The sequence below is a fragment of the Muscardinus avellanarius genome (genome assembly GCF_963383645.1).
Source record: "Muscardinus avellanarius genome assembly, chromosome: 5".
In the NCBI taxonomy this organism is placed as follows: Eukaryota; Metazoa; Chordata; class Mammalia; order Rodentia; family Gliridae; genus Muscardinus; species Muscardinus avellanarius.
This window is the reverse complement of record NC_137790.1, coordinates 74,266,085-74,281,376: the sequence shown is the minus strand read 5'-3', so window position 1 is coordinate 74,281,376 and position 15,292 is coordinate 74,266,085. Positions and strand designations below refer to the sequence as shown.

Here is a 15,292-nt window from a genome sequence, read left to right as displayed (position 1 = left end):
CACCGTCTCCCTCAGCCTTCTGGATGGCAGGCTGTTAGGCTGAGGGGTCCTCCCACCCCGGGGGCCTTGTCTGCAGGAAGCAGCTTGGAGAGCTGGCTCTTCCTTACCCCTCTGCATCCTGCCTATGCCCTTACCTTGATGCTCCTTTTGAACATGTAGCCAGGGGTAAGGGACCCCTTCCTGAGCAGTTCACTGAAGATGACGATCTGCTCGAAGAGGAACACGCGTCTCTCCTTGGTCCGGGACTGCATGCCGGCATCTAGCTCGATCACATAGAAGGTGTCCTGCTGCAATAGCTTGCCCTGGGCCGTCAGGGTGCCCTGGTGGGAGAGGCCAGAAGCCAGTGAGAAGCAGGCGGGAGGGGTGGGAGGCATAGTCTTCTTGGGCCACACTCCTCCCCACACCTGACACTAAAAGCCTTGGGGCTCTAGTAAGACACTGATCTTGGACCCACCCATATCTGGGCACAGACTGTAGCCTCTTTCCTCTTCACTTGTAATCTCAGAATTTGGGAGGCTGAGAGAGGAGGATCGCGGTTCGCAGACAGCCTCAGCTACTTAGTGAGGCTCTCTGCAACTCAGTGAGACCCTGTCTCAAAATAAAAAGAAGCCGGGCGTGGTGGGGCACGCTTGTAATCCCAGCACTTGGGAGGCTGAGACAGGAGGATTGCACAGGTTTGAAGACAGCCTTAGCAACTTAGTGAGACCCTGTTCAGAAATAAAAGTATAAAAATAGGTCTGGAAGTGTAGCCCGGAGGTAGAAAAGCCCCTGGGTTCCACCCCCAGCACAACAATAAATAAATAAATAAATAAATAAATAAATAAATAAATAAATAAAAATAGGGCTGGAGGTGTAGCTTAGAGGTAGAATGCCTCTGGGTTCCATCCCCAGTACCAAAAATCCCCAAATATTGTATTTTTCATTAAAAGGAGAAGAGAAGCTGGGCATGATGGTGCACGTCTGTAATCCCAGTGCTCAGGAAGCTGAGACAGGAGGATCATGAGTTTATGGCCAGCCTCAGCAACTTAATGAGACCTTGTTTCCAAATACATACATACATACATACATACATACAATGGGACTAGGGGTTCGGCTCAGAGGTACCTGGGTCCAATCTCCAGTCTACCCTGCACCTCCCTCCAACACACAAGAATAGAAAGTAGGAGACACTAAGGCCTAGGACTGGCCTTTCTCTCCGTATAGCTCAGAATTGTGTCTGCCCGGCTCCCTTGCAGCATGGGCCAAGGACCTGGGGCACTCTTGTAGCCATGAATCCAGAGCCAACCTGTGGCCAAGGGAAGTGAGGTACACGGGACCTCAATAGCCTGATGAGTCAGGCCCTTCCTCCTGCTCCCATCATAGAAGTTTTGGCACCTGGCTAAGCCCGGCTAAGGTCCACGGGTGAAGTTAGGTTGTCATGGTTGTAAACCGGGAGATGTTTCTCTGGGTCCTGTGATTCTTCTAAAATGACTCTGGCTACCAGGCCACATGCTGCTCAGCTGAGGAGATATTGGTTTGCCAGTTTCCAATGAGATTTTCAGGCATCATCAAAGGGGATATACCCAACCTTGAGAGTTACTGCAGAAGTGGTCAGAAAGCCTTACTGTTTCTATTGACAACAAGGGCAGTGACACAGAGCCTCCTCTGAAATGTACTTTCTCAGGGGATAACGTTTGCCCTTTAGCATAAGCCCTGCACGTGATGCCCTATTCCAAATATTACCTGGGACGGGGGTCATTTTTCTTTGGTGTTCCTCAGAAATGCCGGCCCTCTGCTTGGATCATGGCTCCTTATTGCCAAGGTCAGCGGCCAAACAGGCTTATCTCTACCCTGGTCCAAAGTTAATATTAAGCCAGTGACCAGCTAGGCAGGAAAGCTCAAAGAGCTGTTAGTGTTGCATAAGAGCCCGCTCATGGGGTGCAGGAGACCAGAGCTAAAGAGAGCCAGAGGATAAGAGAGGGAGGGAATTAGGATGAAGGGCTCTCACTTTTCTCCAGCCCAAAGCCATGGACTCCGGGAAGAGACAGACATTCACAATTAGCTTCCCAATTAGCTGGTGGAATGCAAGGCAGATTATCTGCAGCTAATGGAAACAAAAGATGGAGCTGCTTGATTTAAAAAAGAGAACCACACACTCCTGCGCGCTGCTTTCCATGGACACACACTTGTGCACTGTGGATCAGCTGGCACAGTCAGATGCCCTCCTCCCGTCAGTGGTCAGTTCCTCCAGAGACCCAAAGGAAGCCAAGCCAGACTCCCGTTCAGAAAACAGGCGACTTAGCCGGGCATGGTGGTGCATGCCTGTAATCCCAGTACTTGGGATGCTGAGACAGGAGGATCACAGGTTTGCTGCCAGTCTTAGCAACTTAATGAGACTCTATTTCAAAATAAAAAATAAAATAGGGCTGGGGGTGTATCTCAGAGGTAGAATGTCTCTGAGTTCAATCCCCAGAACACACACACACACACACACACACACACACACACACACACTACTCGATTTGTTCAGAACAGCCTCACACTTGGCATAATGCCAAAGAAAATGTGTAAAAGTCTCTCCTTTCTCTAAAGAGAAGCCATGCACAAATTCAAGAGTGCAGTGGTGCACACCTATAATCTTGGCACTTGGGAGTCTGAGACAGGAGGATTGCAGGCCTGAGGCCAGCCTCAGCTGCTTAGTGAGATCTCAGCAACTTAGCTAGGCCCTGTTTCAAAATAAAAAGGACTAGGGGTGTTGCTCAGAGGTAAAATGCCCTGGGGTTAAATTCCTAGTACCAAAAAAAAAAAAAAAAAAAAAAAAAAAAGTGTGATTATTTCTGCTGGGTGACCCTGCTTAGGCTAATGGCTCAGGTCCATCTTGGAGAGCTGACCTACAAGCGTGACCAACAACGAAGACCCTCTACTTGGTTCCCATCTTAACAAAGCACGGGAAGCAGACAGGGACGTTTAGGATGGGCTGCAAGGGCAAAGGGAACAAGAAAGTGTGGCTCAAGAATGCCATCTGTCCGACTCACGGACCCAGATCTGAGTACAGCATCTCCGAGACTGCCTCCCACCGCCAGCCTGCCTCAGGCCTGCACTATTCACTCTCTGCTCATTCATCTGGGTATGGAGGGGGGCATTTAATGATCTCAGCTTCCTAGAATCCCTTTTCTTGGAAAAGGAATAATGAAATCCTAGGTGGCAGGATTTACTAGGAAACAGGATTAGAAGACCCATGTCCTTCTCTAGAGGGTTCAGCAACTGCTGGGTGCCAGTTAATAACTGCATCAGTTATAACTTTAACATACAAATATTCAAAACATAAAACGTTTGGTTAACTTATAAGATTTGGATATAAGCTAACAACAGTCATTTATTAAGTATAAATTAGGAAGGTCAGTTTGTACTTTAAATGTCCACTGCCCACGGTTGAACTCCGTCTTCCCTGCCCCCAATCCACATGTTGTATCCTACCCCTGAGACCTCACAATGTGACCTTGGAGGATGAGGTCTTTTCTGAGGTAAACAAGTGAGGTCATTAGACGGAGCCCTTATAGAATAAGAAAGATGCCCCCCCCCCTTTTTTGGGTACTAGAGCTCGAACCCAGGGGCATTCTACTCTACCTCTGAGCTACATTCTCAGCCATTTTTGTTTTGAAACAGGGTCTCACTAAGTTGCTGAGGGTCTTACTAAGTTTCTGAGGCTGGCCTCGAGCCTCTGATCCTTCTGCCTCTGTCTCCCATGTCCTGGGAATACAGGCATGTGTTACCATGTCCAGCTGATGTCTTTATAGAGAGGGGAAATTTGGACCCTGATACACCCTAAGGGAAGGATGAGGTGAAGATCCACAGAGAACAGAACGTGGCCATGACGACGGCTCCTACAAACGAGGGTCCTCCCCTCAGCGTCCTCATAGGAATGCCCCTGACAAGACCCTGATTTCAGACTGCCAGCCTCCAAAAGTGCAAGGATAATTTCTGTTGTCTAAGTTACCCAGTTACAGTACTTTATTTACTCTGCTAGGACAGCAGTCCTAGCATAGCTGTGTTTACTTAAGCTCAAATCCTTGGGACTTCTAGCTATTTCCCTCAAGACTTGGTTCTCCTCTTCAAAGAACAGAAATGTGTCTTGAGATGTTTTGAGCTTTGAATGTTCATTTAGCTAAAAATTCAGTCACTATATAAGACCTGTTTAACAGACTATTCTAAAAAAAAAAAAAAAAAAGCAGAGCTGGGTGTGGTGGCACCACTTTTAACCCCAGCATTTGGGAGGCTACAACAGGAGGATCCCGGTTTGTGGCCAGGCCCTTTGCAACACAGTGAGACCCTGTTTCAAAATAAGGAATAAAAAATAGGCAGCATTCGGGAGGCTGAGACAGGAGGATTGTGGTTCGCGAACAGCCTCAGCTACTTAGCGAGGCCCTTTGCAACTCAGCGAACCCTGCTTCAAAAATAAAGAATAAAATAATAGGGCTGGAGGTGTAGCTCGGAGGTAGAATACCCCTGGGTTCCATCCCCAGTACCGAAAAAAAAAAGAAAGAAAGAAAAAAAGAAGGAAGAAGAGTCAGAGGGAGTTGGGCACAGTGGTACACACTTATAATTCCAGTACTTAGGAGGATGAAACAGGAGTACTGCAAATTCAAGGCTGGTCCAATAAATTTAGCAAGACCCTGTCTCAAAAATAAAAAGGAGAGTGGGGCGTGGTGGCATGCTTGTAATCCCCACGCTTGGGAGCCTGAGACAGGAGGACTGCACAGGTTTGGAGCCAGCCTCGGCTACTTAGTGAGGCTCTCAGCAACTTAGTGAGACCCTGTTTCCAAATAAAATATAAAATAGGTCTGGGAGTGTAGCCCAGAGGTAGAAGGCCCCTGGGTTCCATCCCCAGTACCAAATAAAGAAATAAATAAATAAATAAATAAATAAATAAATAAATAAATGGGATTGGGGGGTATAGTTTGGTGGTAGAGCACACTTGAGTTCAATTAATAGTACCACAAAAATAAATGAATAAATAAAATAAATAGATAAATAATAACTGAGGATATAGTCTAGTGGTAGAATGCTTCCAGGTTCAATCCCCAGTACTTGGGTGGCTGAGACAGGAGGATCGGGGTTCACAGCCAGCCTCAGCAACTTAGTGAGGACCTCCACAACTTAGTGAGACCCTGCTTCAAAATAAAAGAAAATAGGGTTGAGAGTATAGTTCAGAGGTAGAATGCCCTTGAGTTCAATCCCTAGTACCACCAAAAAAAAAAAAAAAAAAAGAAAAAAGAAAAAAGAAAAAAAAAAAAGAAAGAAAGAGGGAAGAGGTCATGGCCAGGTTCAAAGAGTTAGAAAGAGTTTTGGGTCTCTCTAAACCCCAGGGAATCTGACCCCAGCTTGGCCAAGCACTCTATTTCTGTCCTATCACTGGACTTTCTAAACAGATGCATCTGCTAGGCCTGTGAACCTGAGGGCCCAGGTAGAGGAGGCAGGACGCAGGGCTTCAAAGGGAAGAGGCCTCAGTAGACGGGACTCCCACTGCCCAGAGAGGAGGGCTCAGAAGCATTCCAAGGCTCACTCACCTCAAAGCCCTGCAGGCGCCCCAGATTCATCATGTCATTGCAGCGTTTGGGAACAAGGCACATTAACTCCACTGCTTTCTGTGGGGAAGAATGACAGTCACTCAGGAGGGGGGACTGCAGGAAGCTCGTGGCAGTTCAGGGCGGAAATGCAGGGACTTTGCTTCCAGGTGGCTCCTATATTCTAGGAAAGATGCCGGTCCTTGCTGCCCACACTGAGGACTGTGGGATTTTCTGTGGGGTGTGTTGGTCATCAGTGCGGGATCGTGACACCCGGTGACCACATGTGAGGCAACGTTATTCAGCCCATCCCTTTCCCACCTCCCTTTCTCTTTCCTATTTTTTCTTCTTTTTCTCTTTTGTAGCCCAAGCAGCAGCTTAGCCTGGCTTGTGAAACATTAGAGAAAATAACCTGCCAGCAAGGCTGCAACCTCTCTGGCTTAAAAATAATCCCCATGGTGACACAAAGGACTTCACTTAGGGGGTAATCCTTGGTGAGGAGGTTGGGGAGTAAAAATGGGATATTTTTATGTTCCAGTCAAATAGTACTTGATTTGTGGATAAAATTACAAATCGAATCGCTGCCATTTCACTCAGTCTCTGAAGGATGTTAAAGGGCTCAAATACCACCCTTTGTCACTATGTGTCACCTGCAGCCACCCCAGAACAGAATTCTTGAGTTCTAGAAAACAGCATTCGGTGTTTTCTCGAACTCGATGTTTTCTAGGATGGCCTGTGCTGCTGGGAATGGAGGGAGTTGGCCTGGACCCTTGGTCCTCCTGAGACAGTTGCTCCCCATTAGGATTAGATGCCCTAAAGTCTCCAAGAACAGAAAGTATTACAAGCAGAAAACTCACTTCGATATCTGAACACTCCAAACCAGCCTTCTCGCTGTATCTCAGGAAGTCCTAGCAAGGAAGGAAAATGGGAAGGGTGTGGGAGAGGTGAAATCAGTCAGTAAAATGGCCAGAGAGCTATTCAAACTTATCATAAAAATACAATAACAGCCCAGCTGGGTGTGGTGGTGCACGCCTATAATCCCAATACTTGGGAGCCTAAGACAAGAAGATTTCAGGTTTGAGGCCAGCCTCAGCAACTTAGGAAGGCCCTCAGCAACTTGGTGAGATCCTGTTCTAAAATGAAATGGGCTGGGGGTGTAGCTCAGAGGTAGAATGCCCCTGGGTTCAACCCCAGTACCAAACCAAACCAAACAAAAAAAGGTGGCGATGGATGCAGTATCTGAGAAATGAAGTCATGAGTCATGTTAGATGTATAATGTGGAGGAAACCCCTAGAATTCAATGAGTCAAAGCTAGGGGAGAAGGGAGCAGGAAGAAGCAAAGGGAGGTTATGATAAGACAGAGTAAGAGAAAGGAAAGTCCAGTCTCTCTCTTCCATTTAACTTCTTATTTCCGTATAAAAGATAAAGTTGTTATTGTTTAAAATGAACTATGATCAAACTGTAGGTGCCATTCATCTGAGATTTCTAGGGCCCGGCATTTCTCTTTCTTTTCTCACTTGTATTCTACTCTGATTTCATGCTCTTGTTACATTTTAGTTTTGAAAGCTATCGAGTCAGCCATTGTGAAAAAGTAAAAAGTGAGCTGAATGAAAAAAATCAAGTAACTTTAAGGGCAGAAGAGCTATGAAATCTACCTGGGGACAAAGCTAACAGAAGAAGCAGTCTGCGCCTGTCCCACCAAGCCACAGCCCCTGGGGACAGTGTGATGGAGACTGAGCCCAAGCCCACTGCCCGCTGCCTCAACCCCAAGGAGACGCTTCTCCAGCCCCACCCCAGACCCCAGCTTCTTACCTTGAGGAGCAATTGGTATTTTGTTATCCTCTGAATGGGCTTGATAAGGAAGTCGCTAAGCGTCAGCCTTTGATTTATCTCCTGCTTGACCTCCTGAAACACAAAGGAACCAGGTCAACCCAAGAATTGGGGTGCTCTGGATCAGCATTCCATGGCATGGTCCATGGGTCTTCATGTTTTCCAATAATCTTCCAGTCATGCAGAAGGAAGAACGGCTACATGTCTGCTCACTTGCTCTGAGCAACAGGTAACACACACCACCGTGGCCTCCTTGGCTAGCTACCGTGTCTTCACGGCCAGCACTGTCACGCCTTGGTCCTCAACCTGGTCTTAGGAGACAGGCTGCAATCGGTCCTATGTTCTCTCTACTGCTCCAGGGCAGAGGCAGGCAAGAAGGGCTTCCCTGAGGACATGGTAGGCTACACGATGGGGCCCTGATCCCTAAACACTCAGCCGAGGGCTCCTTCCAAGGGACAGTGCTGCCTCTCCACCAACAAAATCAATGTTTCCAGGCTTGGAGGTGCTGGGAAGAATCTTTGGGGACAGAAGCAGAGACCACGAAGTGATGGTGACCCTTCAACAACAAATCCTGGGGGGCTGGGCACGATGCTCTGCATCACCAGGGAAGAACAAGAACCCCAAACAGTCTCTGTTACAGAATCATTCTGCTAGTGGAGGCTTCTCAGTGCAGCCAAGGCAGGGCCACCTCAGCTCCTCGCAAGCCAAGGTGCTTATGGGAAGAGCTGAGATGCTAACGGCTCTGTTGCTGGTGTTTCTGAATATGGCTGTCTTGACCTGAATCCCCTCCTCCCTCCCCCTTACCTCAAAGTAGGCATCGTACTCGGCAACAATGTGCTCGGAGCGCGGCTTGTTCTGGCAGTACCACACGTAGATGTGCAGCTTTCGTTCCTGGCAAAGAGAGGAGAAATGCTGCGGTCAGGCATTCCGCCCCTGTGCTCGCTCTCCCTCCTCTACACACCGAGGGGAGGGCAAAAGGATGGTCGACATGGGAAACACGGAGGCAGTTAAATAGCAAGGACATGAATGAGTAGCAGGCAAGAGTCCGCCTTCCATATTGCCAAGAAAGTCAAAACAGAAACGAGAACTCAGAGAGGCGTGAAAAGCTAGTCCAGGAAGAGCCTGAGAGAGGAAGAATGTTCAAAGAAACAGAAAGAGCTGGGGAGGGGAGAGGAGATGGCCGGGGGACACTCACATGTTTAATAAAGAGCTGCGCCAGTCTATCTTGCTCTTGGATACATTTTTCCAGTTCAGCCAGGAAAAAACTAAAAGGAGAGAGGATAAGGAGAAGGAGGCCCCACTATTTGCAACTGTAGCATCTCCCGATGATAACATTACTGACAGGAGAATCCCCTCAACCCCCTGGTCAGAGGCAGGAAGAGGAGTCTGCAGTTCTGGGTCCCGGATCACCCTGACTCTCCGGACAGCAGGGACACTTACTCCTTATGCCAGTCATAAATCTGGTGAATATTTCCGAACACGATTTTGTCTTTCCCTCGCATATCTTCAGGGATGCCCTTCTCTTCCATTCTCTTCATGAAGCCCTAAAGTGGCAGAGGCTGAGGTTAGTGGAGCGTCCTGCTCACGAGAATGCACTCCAGGCCAGCCCATCCCACCGCACAGCACCCAGGGAAGCCGCACCTGCGTGGGGCTGAGGGCCAGCACTGCCGTGGTTTCTCCCACTCAGCCAGGACTTTAGCGTTGGGCAGAGTGAGAGACAAAACTTGGGTGAAGTTTCTGAGTCCCTTTCTCGGTGGCAGTCTCCTCAGGCAAAGCTTGGCACTTGCCTAGCATGTGCCAGCCCCTGGGTTCCAACCCCAGTACCACAGAATAAAATAAGTAAATACAAACAGGCGAGAGAAGAAAACAATAATTTGTCCCTTTCCTATCTCCTGACTCAAGTTACTTATATCTTTAAAGGCTCAGAATTAGACACACCTGGCCTAAAAATAAATCATAATTTGTTAATACTTTAGATTCTGTAAAAGTTATTCAAATGTAATCTCATTTTACCTCTATTCTATTTTTATTTTTTATTTTTTTGGTACTGGGGACTGATCCCAGAGGCATTCTACCTCTGATCTACACCTCTAGCCCTTTTAATTTTTTAATTTGAATTGGGGTCTTTGTAAGTTTCTGAGGCTGGCCTCAAACCGATGATCCATTTGTCTCAGCCTCCCAAGTACTGTGATTATAGGTGTATGCTACCACACCCAGCTCCTTACGGCACACTTGTAATCCCAGCATTTGGGAGGCGGAGACTGGAGGATCATGGGTTCGTGGATAGCGAGGTCCTTCACAACTCAGTGAGACCATGTTTCAAAAATAAAAAGAGTAAAAACTAGGGCTGGGGGTGTATTTCAGAGGTACAATGTCCCTGGGTTCCATCCTCTGTACTGAAAAAAATATATATATCAGCTCATGAGGTTGTACACACAACATATATCCCCATCTGACAGACGACAAAACCAAGGTGCCCAGGTGTTGTATGACTTGTCTTATAATCACACCACTGATGTCTGATGTCCATGGATTTCAGTCTCAGTCTCCAGATCTCCAGGGGAGGGGAGTTAAATTTCCACAGTTAGAATTCAGGTCCTCTATATGCCAGGTTAATATCTTTACCCAAGGTTCAGATACAAAGCCCTAAGCCAGCAGAATTCAAAGGATGAGGACTTAGAGGGTAACTATTAAGAAACAGCAGGCAATTTAGACATTATAATTCAATTTTTAGACTTCCTATTCTTTCTTTCAAGATGCTTCGCAGCACGTCTCTAAGCCATCTAAATTATCCATTTATTTCCTTAGGCTTTATCAATGGAGTATGTCAGTCCTCAAAAGTGAAGATAGAGCCGGGCGTGGTGGCGCACGCTTGTAATCCCCGCGCTTGGGAGGCTGAGACAGGAGGATCGTGCAGGTTGGAAGCCAGCCTCAGCTACTTAGTGAGGCTCTCAGCAACTTAGTGAGACCCTGTTCCCAAATAAAATATAAAAAAGGTCTGGGAGTATAGCCCGGAGGTAGAAAGCCTCTGGGTTCCACCCCCAGTACCACCAAAAAAAAAAAAAAAAAGTGAAGATAGAGCTGGCTACCAATTTGACTCTTTTTTTTTTTTTTTGGTGGTACTGGGGTCCTGGAAGCCCTTCTACCTCCAGGCTACACTCCCCAGATCTGTTTTATACTTTTTTATTTTTGGAAACAGGGTCTCTTAAGCCAGCATGGCTGGCTTCGATCCTCCTGTCTCTGCCTCCCAAGCGCGGGGATTACAAGCGTGCGCCACCACGCCCGGCCCCCAATTTGACTCTTAACTGAGGACATGTTTCTCTTGCTTACTGGTAGATTTTTCTTTGTCAATCTTCTTGGTAACTACAACATTCTCCTTAAAATCTAAGGAAATGCATAAGCCTCATGATTCTACTATGAGGTGCCTGGTTTGTGCTCAGGGTGGTTATAGCTCTGAAGATCATACATCCATATGGTAAAACACCAAATAGCCTCTTAAGATAATAACAAGTCATCAAAAACAAGATGAAATGAACTCAGCTCTTATGAAGAGAGTTCCCCAAATGCTATAACATTTGGGCCCCACCTCCCTCTATATGACTTAAAATGTTTCAAGGGGAAAGAAAAATAGTGCCTGCGTATCTATTTGAATTATATAATTTTTGTTTTTATTCCTGTAAAAACCCAGACAGAGAAAAACACATACTGCTGTCAAGCTAAAGCCCGAGCCCGTGCACATCAGGTGCCATCTGCCCCTGGTTGGATGAGCACAGACCCACAACGCCCCACCAACTCACCTCCACCACAATCCCCAGGTCCTTGACATAGTCTTTCTCTGTCTGTACCAGCTCATTCAGGACAAACCTGAGCAGGAGATTAAGAACAAAGAGGGTTCCTCATCATTGTTAAACAAGAAATCTTCACACTTAAGGTCAAGGGAAAGTTATGTAGACATTTTATGAGAAGGCCACCAAACACACCCTCATATAGTGCCGCAGAGAGGGCTTTCCCCAGTGACACATGCAGACCAAGGCTCACGCTCACCACCTTGCAACCCTCTTGCTGCTCTTCGCGCGTCTTTCCCCCTGCAGGATCGTATAGATACAGGCAGAAGGAATGGCAATTCCTTTAGCAAAACTGAGTTACAAAAGCTTTGAGGCAGAGGGATTAGCATGAGACTCTCATCCTTCATTTCAGTACCATTCTTTGCTTAACAAGAGGAGAAAGACATTTGTTTGATCATAAGCCCTTAAGGCCCCAGAAATTCAGATATGGAGTGAAGCTTTTACTTTGCAATATAGAAGCTACTATTATTCAGAGAGGTATCCATGGCAACTGGCCTGGAAAATCCCCAATGAGGGCCAGAAAGATTGACCACAGACACTCCTTATTCTCAACTTTGAAGGCAGCCCTGTGCCTCAGGATGGGGGACTGAACAATGACCAGGAGGACCCTCCCTCCCTTCCTTCCTTGCTTGCTTGCTTGCTTCCTTTTTTTTTTTATCTGTCTTTCTTTTTTGTTGTTGTTAATTATTCCTACCTCTTAGAACATTTACTATATTAGTTACTTTACCTGGGGTTTCCCAATGCTTATAAAAAGGTAGGTATTATAAAGACCTACTTTATCTGAATGAACACACTCAGATGGAAAGGTTAGGTCACCTGCCTAGGATTACAAAGGGAGCTGTAGAGATGGGATTTGAACACGGTTGTGAAGTGTCCAAAGACTGAGCTCTTTCCCTGTGACCCACTGCCTGGTAGATGGCTCGCACTGGCTCTGGAGTCCCTGAAGCCTCAACCCAAGCTCTCCTCTCTTCTGTCCAGACAACACGGAGTGAGACATAAAATGCTTATGTGCAGACTACTGGAGTCTGCCTCTTATTATCAAATTTGAAAGGGTTTTGCCCGGGGCCACACAAGTTCATTTTTGGCCCAACTGGCCAAAGAAGGAATAAAGTTCTGAGATATCAAAGAGGGGCCTCAGCACAGAGGTTGTAACCATTTGAACCCAGGAAGCAATTCATCTGAAATGCTTACTCTGTACAGCACTGAGAAGCTACCGAATCCCCGCGGTCTGGGGCCTTGGGGGCACTGGGGAGGAGGCAAAGGAACACATGCTTCTTTATCGGCATGTCCAGCACTTCCAACCAGCTCGCTCCCTCCAGCACAGACAATCATGTGATTCAGGCCACAGGAAGGAACTGGCAAGGCCAAATAGAAGCACTGAAATATATCTTTAGCATGGACCAAGTGACTGCTTGAAAGAGAGTGGTTAAAGGAAACCCACAGGAAGATGAGACTGGGAATTTGGGACTGGGAGGTTCCTTGGAGCTGCGGTCCAGGGCTCAGTCTCCAGGTGATATTTTTATCCTCATCTACTTGCTGACAGATGGGGGCTGTGAAGGCTCTTCAGCCTCCAGGGAAGGGGACTACACTAGGTGCTGCTAGCAGACATTGCATCTTTTCCCTTGAGGTGTTAATGAAGCATCTGGGGAGAGCAGGGCATCCTGCAAAGTTACATCAAAGGTTTAAATTATATGTATCTCAAGGCAGTGCAGGATTAATTGCCAAAAGAATTAATAATGAAGCAATGCCTTTTCCTGTTCAGTTCTTATTGGTAAAGTTACAAATAAATGTTATTCTTTGGTCCAAGGAAAATCCTTCCAGCTACAGGTTGCACCTACTGCTCCATCCTCCCATCTTCCTTAAGCTGCTCTACTTTCTTTTTCCAGCTTCCAACATACTACCTAATTTGTTTTATCTGTCTGATTTCTCCCATTAGGATATAAACCTGCCCTGAGAGTGAAGGATTTCTTCTGTTGTGACTGTTTGACTTTTTCATTAATGAATCCCCCCGGTGGGACATCAGAGATATTCAACAAATATTTACTGAATGAATGAGTGACTATAACTTGAAGACAAGTAAATCTATTCTCCGTGGTTTCTTCTTCTGGACAAATGATCGTTTGTTCTCATCTTTTTCCCCCATGGAGCGCTCATTTAACTGTTTGATGTCCTACTGCTCTTTCCTGGACTGAGCTGCTGGCCTCACAATGGATGTACAATGAAACAACCATACATCCTCTCTTTCATCATGGTCACAAAGCACAGAAGAACAGAAGAAGCATGATATGGGGTAGAAAGAATGAGACATCCCACCGTGGGATTTTCAGGATCGCACAGGATGTGAAGTCTGGGGTTTGGAAAGAATGAGGTGAGGAAGAAGAGATGGGAACCCATGGATAAAAAAAAAGAACAAACTTCTGCAGCCTGTTGTAGCAAAATCAGACAACATCATATTGGGCAATTGCTTAAATATAGGCCAGGTCAGTCTGCCTGACAAGAGCAGTGACCGGCTTTGCCAAGGACCACCTGCCACCTCACAGTTCATATCCCTGGTAGAAGCTTTTACCTCCTGGATCTAAGCCTTGCTTGGGCTTGACAAAGGCCTGGGACATCTGTTCCAGCCCACCTGGGCAACAAGCCCTGGAGAAGCTAAGGAGTGTCAGTTTTGTGCAAGTCCTAGAAAATTTCCCCTTGGGAGTGGCATTTTCTCAACCTGATTCCATTCACCAGCTTCTTGGAGTTCCCCCTGAGCACTCATAAAGCTGTGGAGGTAAATACAGAATTACAGAGTTTACAGGCTACTTGCTCTTCTCCACAATGTGAAAGCCCTGCTTTGACACCAGGCTCCTGTATGATGTTTCTACTTTTGCTCCAGAGTAAATTCCATCTCTTATAGAGAAGGGATAGAAATGGGTCCTTCCTGGAGTACAACGGCTCTCTCCTCCTATCCATTTCTTGCCCACATTTGGAGCATGTCTCATCAGATGACCTCCATCAGACTTTCTGCCATGATCATGAACTCTCTGGTCCTACAGACCCATTGCGATGGTCCCACAGTTCCCTAAACTCAGTGCTTCCCTTTTATCAGCACATTTTTCATTTCATCAGATCTTGGCTATAAGTATGCTTTGTTGTTAACAGCTACTACCTAACAGAAAAGACTTCAGCCTATACTTCAAGTCAGCACCATGGCTGCTACTGTATCTCTGCTTCACTGTAAAGATCTGACCATTTCACTCAGAAAGGATGGCATCAGTGGAAGCCCGGCATGGGGAATCCCTGTCCAACTCTCCCTAGCCTTTGCCCACTGTCCACCACACACATGCACGAGTGGGATCTGGGGAGCTACTTACATCCTGCCTCGCAGGGCCTTGGCCTTCTGTTCTTCTTCCAGGTTTCTAGGAGGTGTGGGCGGGGTCATCCCCTCATTCAGGCAGCCTGTGGGGTCCTTTAAACTCCCCCGGTAAGAGCCTCCTTCTAGAGTCTAAAAAGAAGAATAAACAGGCTGAGAGAAACAGACACTGAAAAGTCATTTGGAAGCCTGTGTCCCCCAGCCTAGCCACAGTCGACTTGGGATCTTCTGAACCACCGTGAAGCAATTAGGAGACCAGAGGCTTCCTCCCTCCTGCAGCAGGAAGCTGTAGCCTTCCCGGGCCCTTAGCATGTACTCAGCATCTGTGTGCTGCCAACTTTTGAGACATAATAAAACCGTATCATCAAAGCAACTTATCTCTGGGTAAGGGCTCCAGAGGGAAAGCTAATCATCGCAATTCTGCACCAGAGAATGACATAGAAAAGAAAATCTGTTGTAAGACCATCAAATGCAAATTGATAAGGGAATGATAGGGATATATCTTGTTCTCTAAAACCATGTTTTAAATCAGCTATGATTTGTTTGAAGACGACAATGAGATATAAAGAGTCCACAGATATAGCCTTTTTTGAAGACATCTTTGTTAAGGTTATTTACCAGTTTTTCACTTATTAATCCTTTTATTTTTTTCACATTTTTTTATTGGTGCAATGTATTCATACATCATAATGGTATAAAGAAAATACTTTTGAAAACATACA

The 15,292-nt window shown here is 46.5% G+C and overlaps 1 protein-coding gene across 12 annotated transcripts in view; it reads right to left on the bottom strand.

The window, feature by feature from the left end:
* The window catches only part of KALRN (kalirin RhoGEF kinase), a gene marked incomplete at both ends in the record, with an annotated part of 686,722 nt that overhangs the window by 54,578 nt on the left and 616,852 nt on the right, over window positions 1-15,292 (bottom strand). For all 12 annotated transcript variants that reach the window (XM_080696283.1, XM_080696272.1, XM_080696284.1 and 9 more), the window contains 9 exons: window positions 135-320; window positions 5,547-5,624; window positions 6,401-6,451; window positions 7,356-7,448; window positions 8,178-8,264; window positions 8,569-8,638; window positions 8,814-8,917; window positions 11,171-11,237; window positions 14,572-14,702. In XM_080696283.1, coding sequence (XP_080552409.1) covers window positions 135-320; window positions 5,547-5,624; window positions 6,401-6,451; window positions 7,356-7,448; window positions 8,178-8,264; window positions 8,569-8,638; window positions 8,814-8,917; window positions 11,171-11,237; window positions 14,572-14,702 — 867 coding nt within the window. The remainder of the gene's footprint in view (window positions 1-134; window positions 321-5,546; window positions 5,625-6,400; window positions 6,452-7,355; window positions 7,449-8,177; window positions 8,265-8,568; window positions 8,639-8,813; window positions 8,918-11,170; window positions 11,238-14,571; window positions 14,703-15,292) is intronic.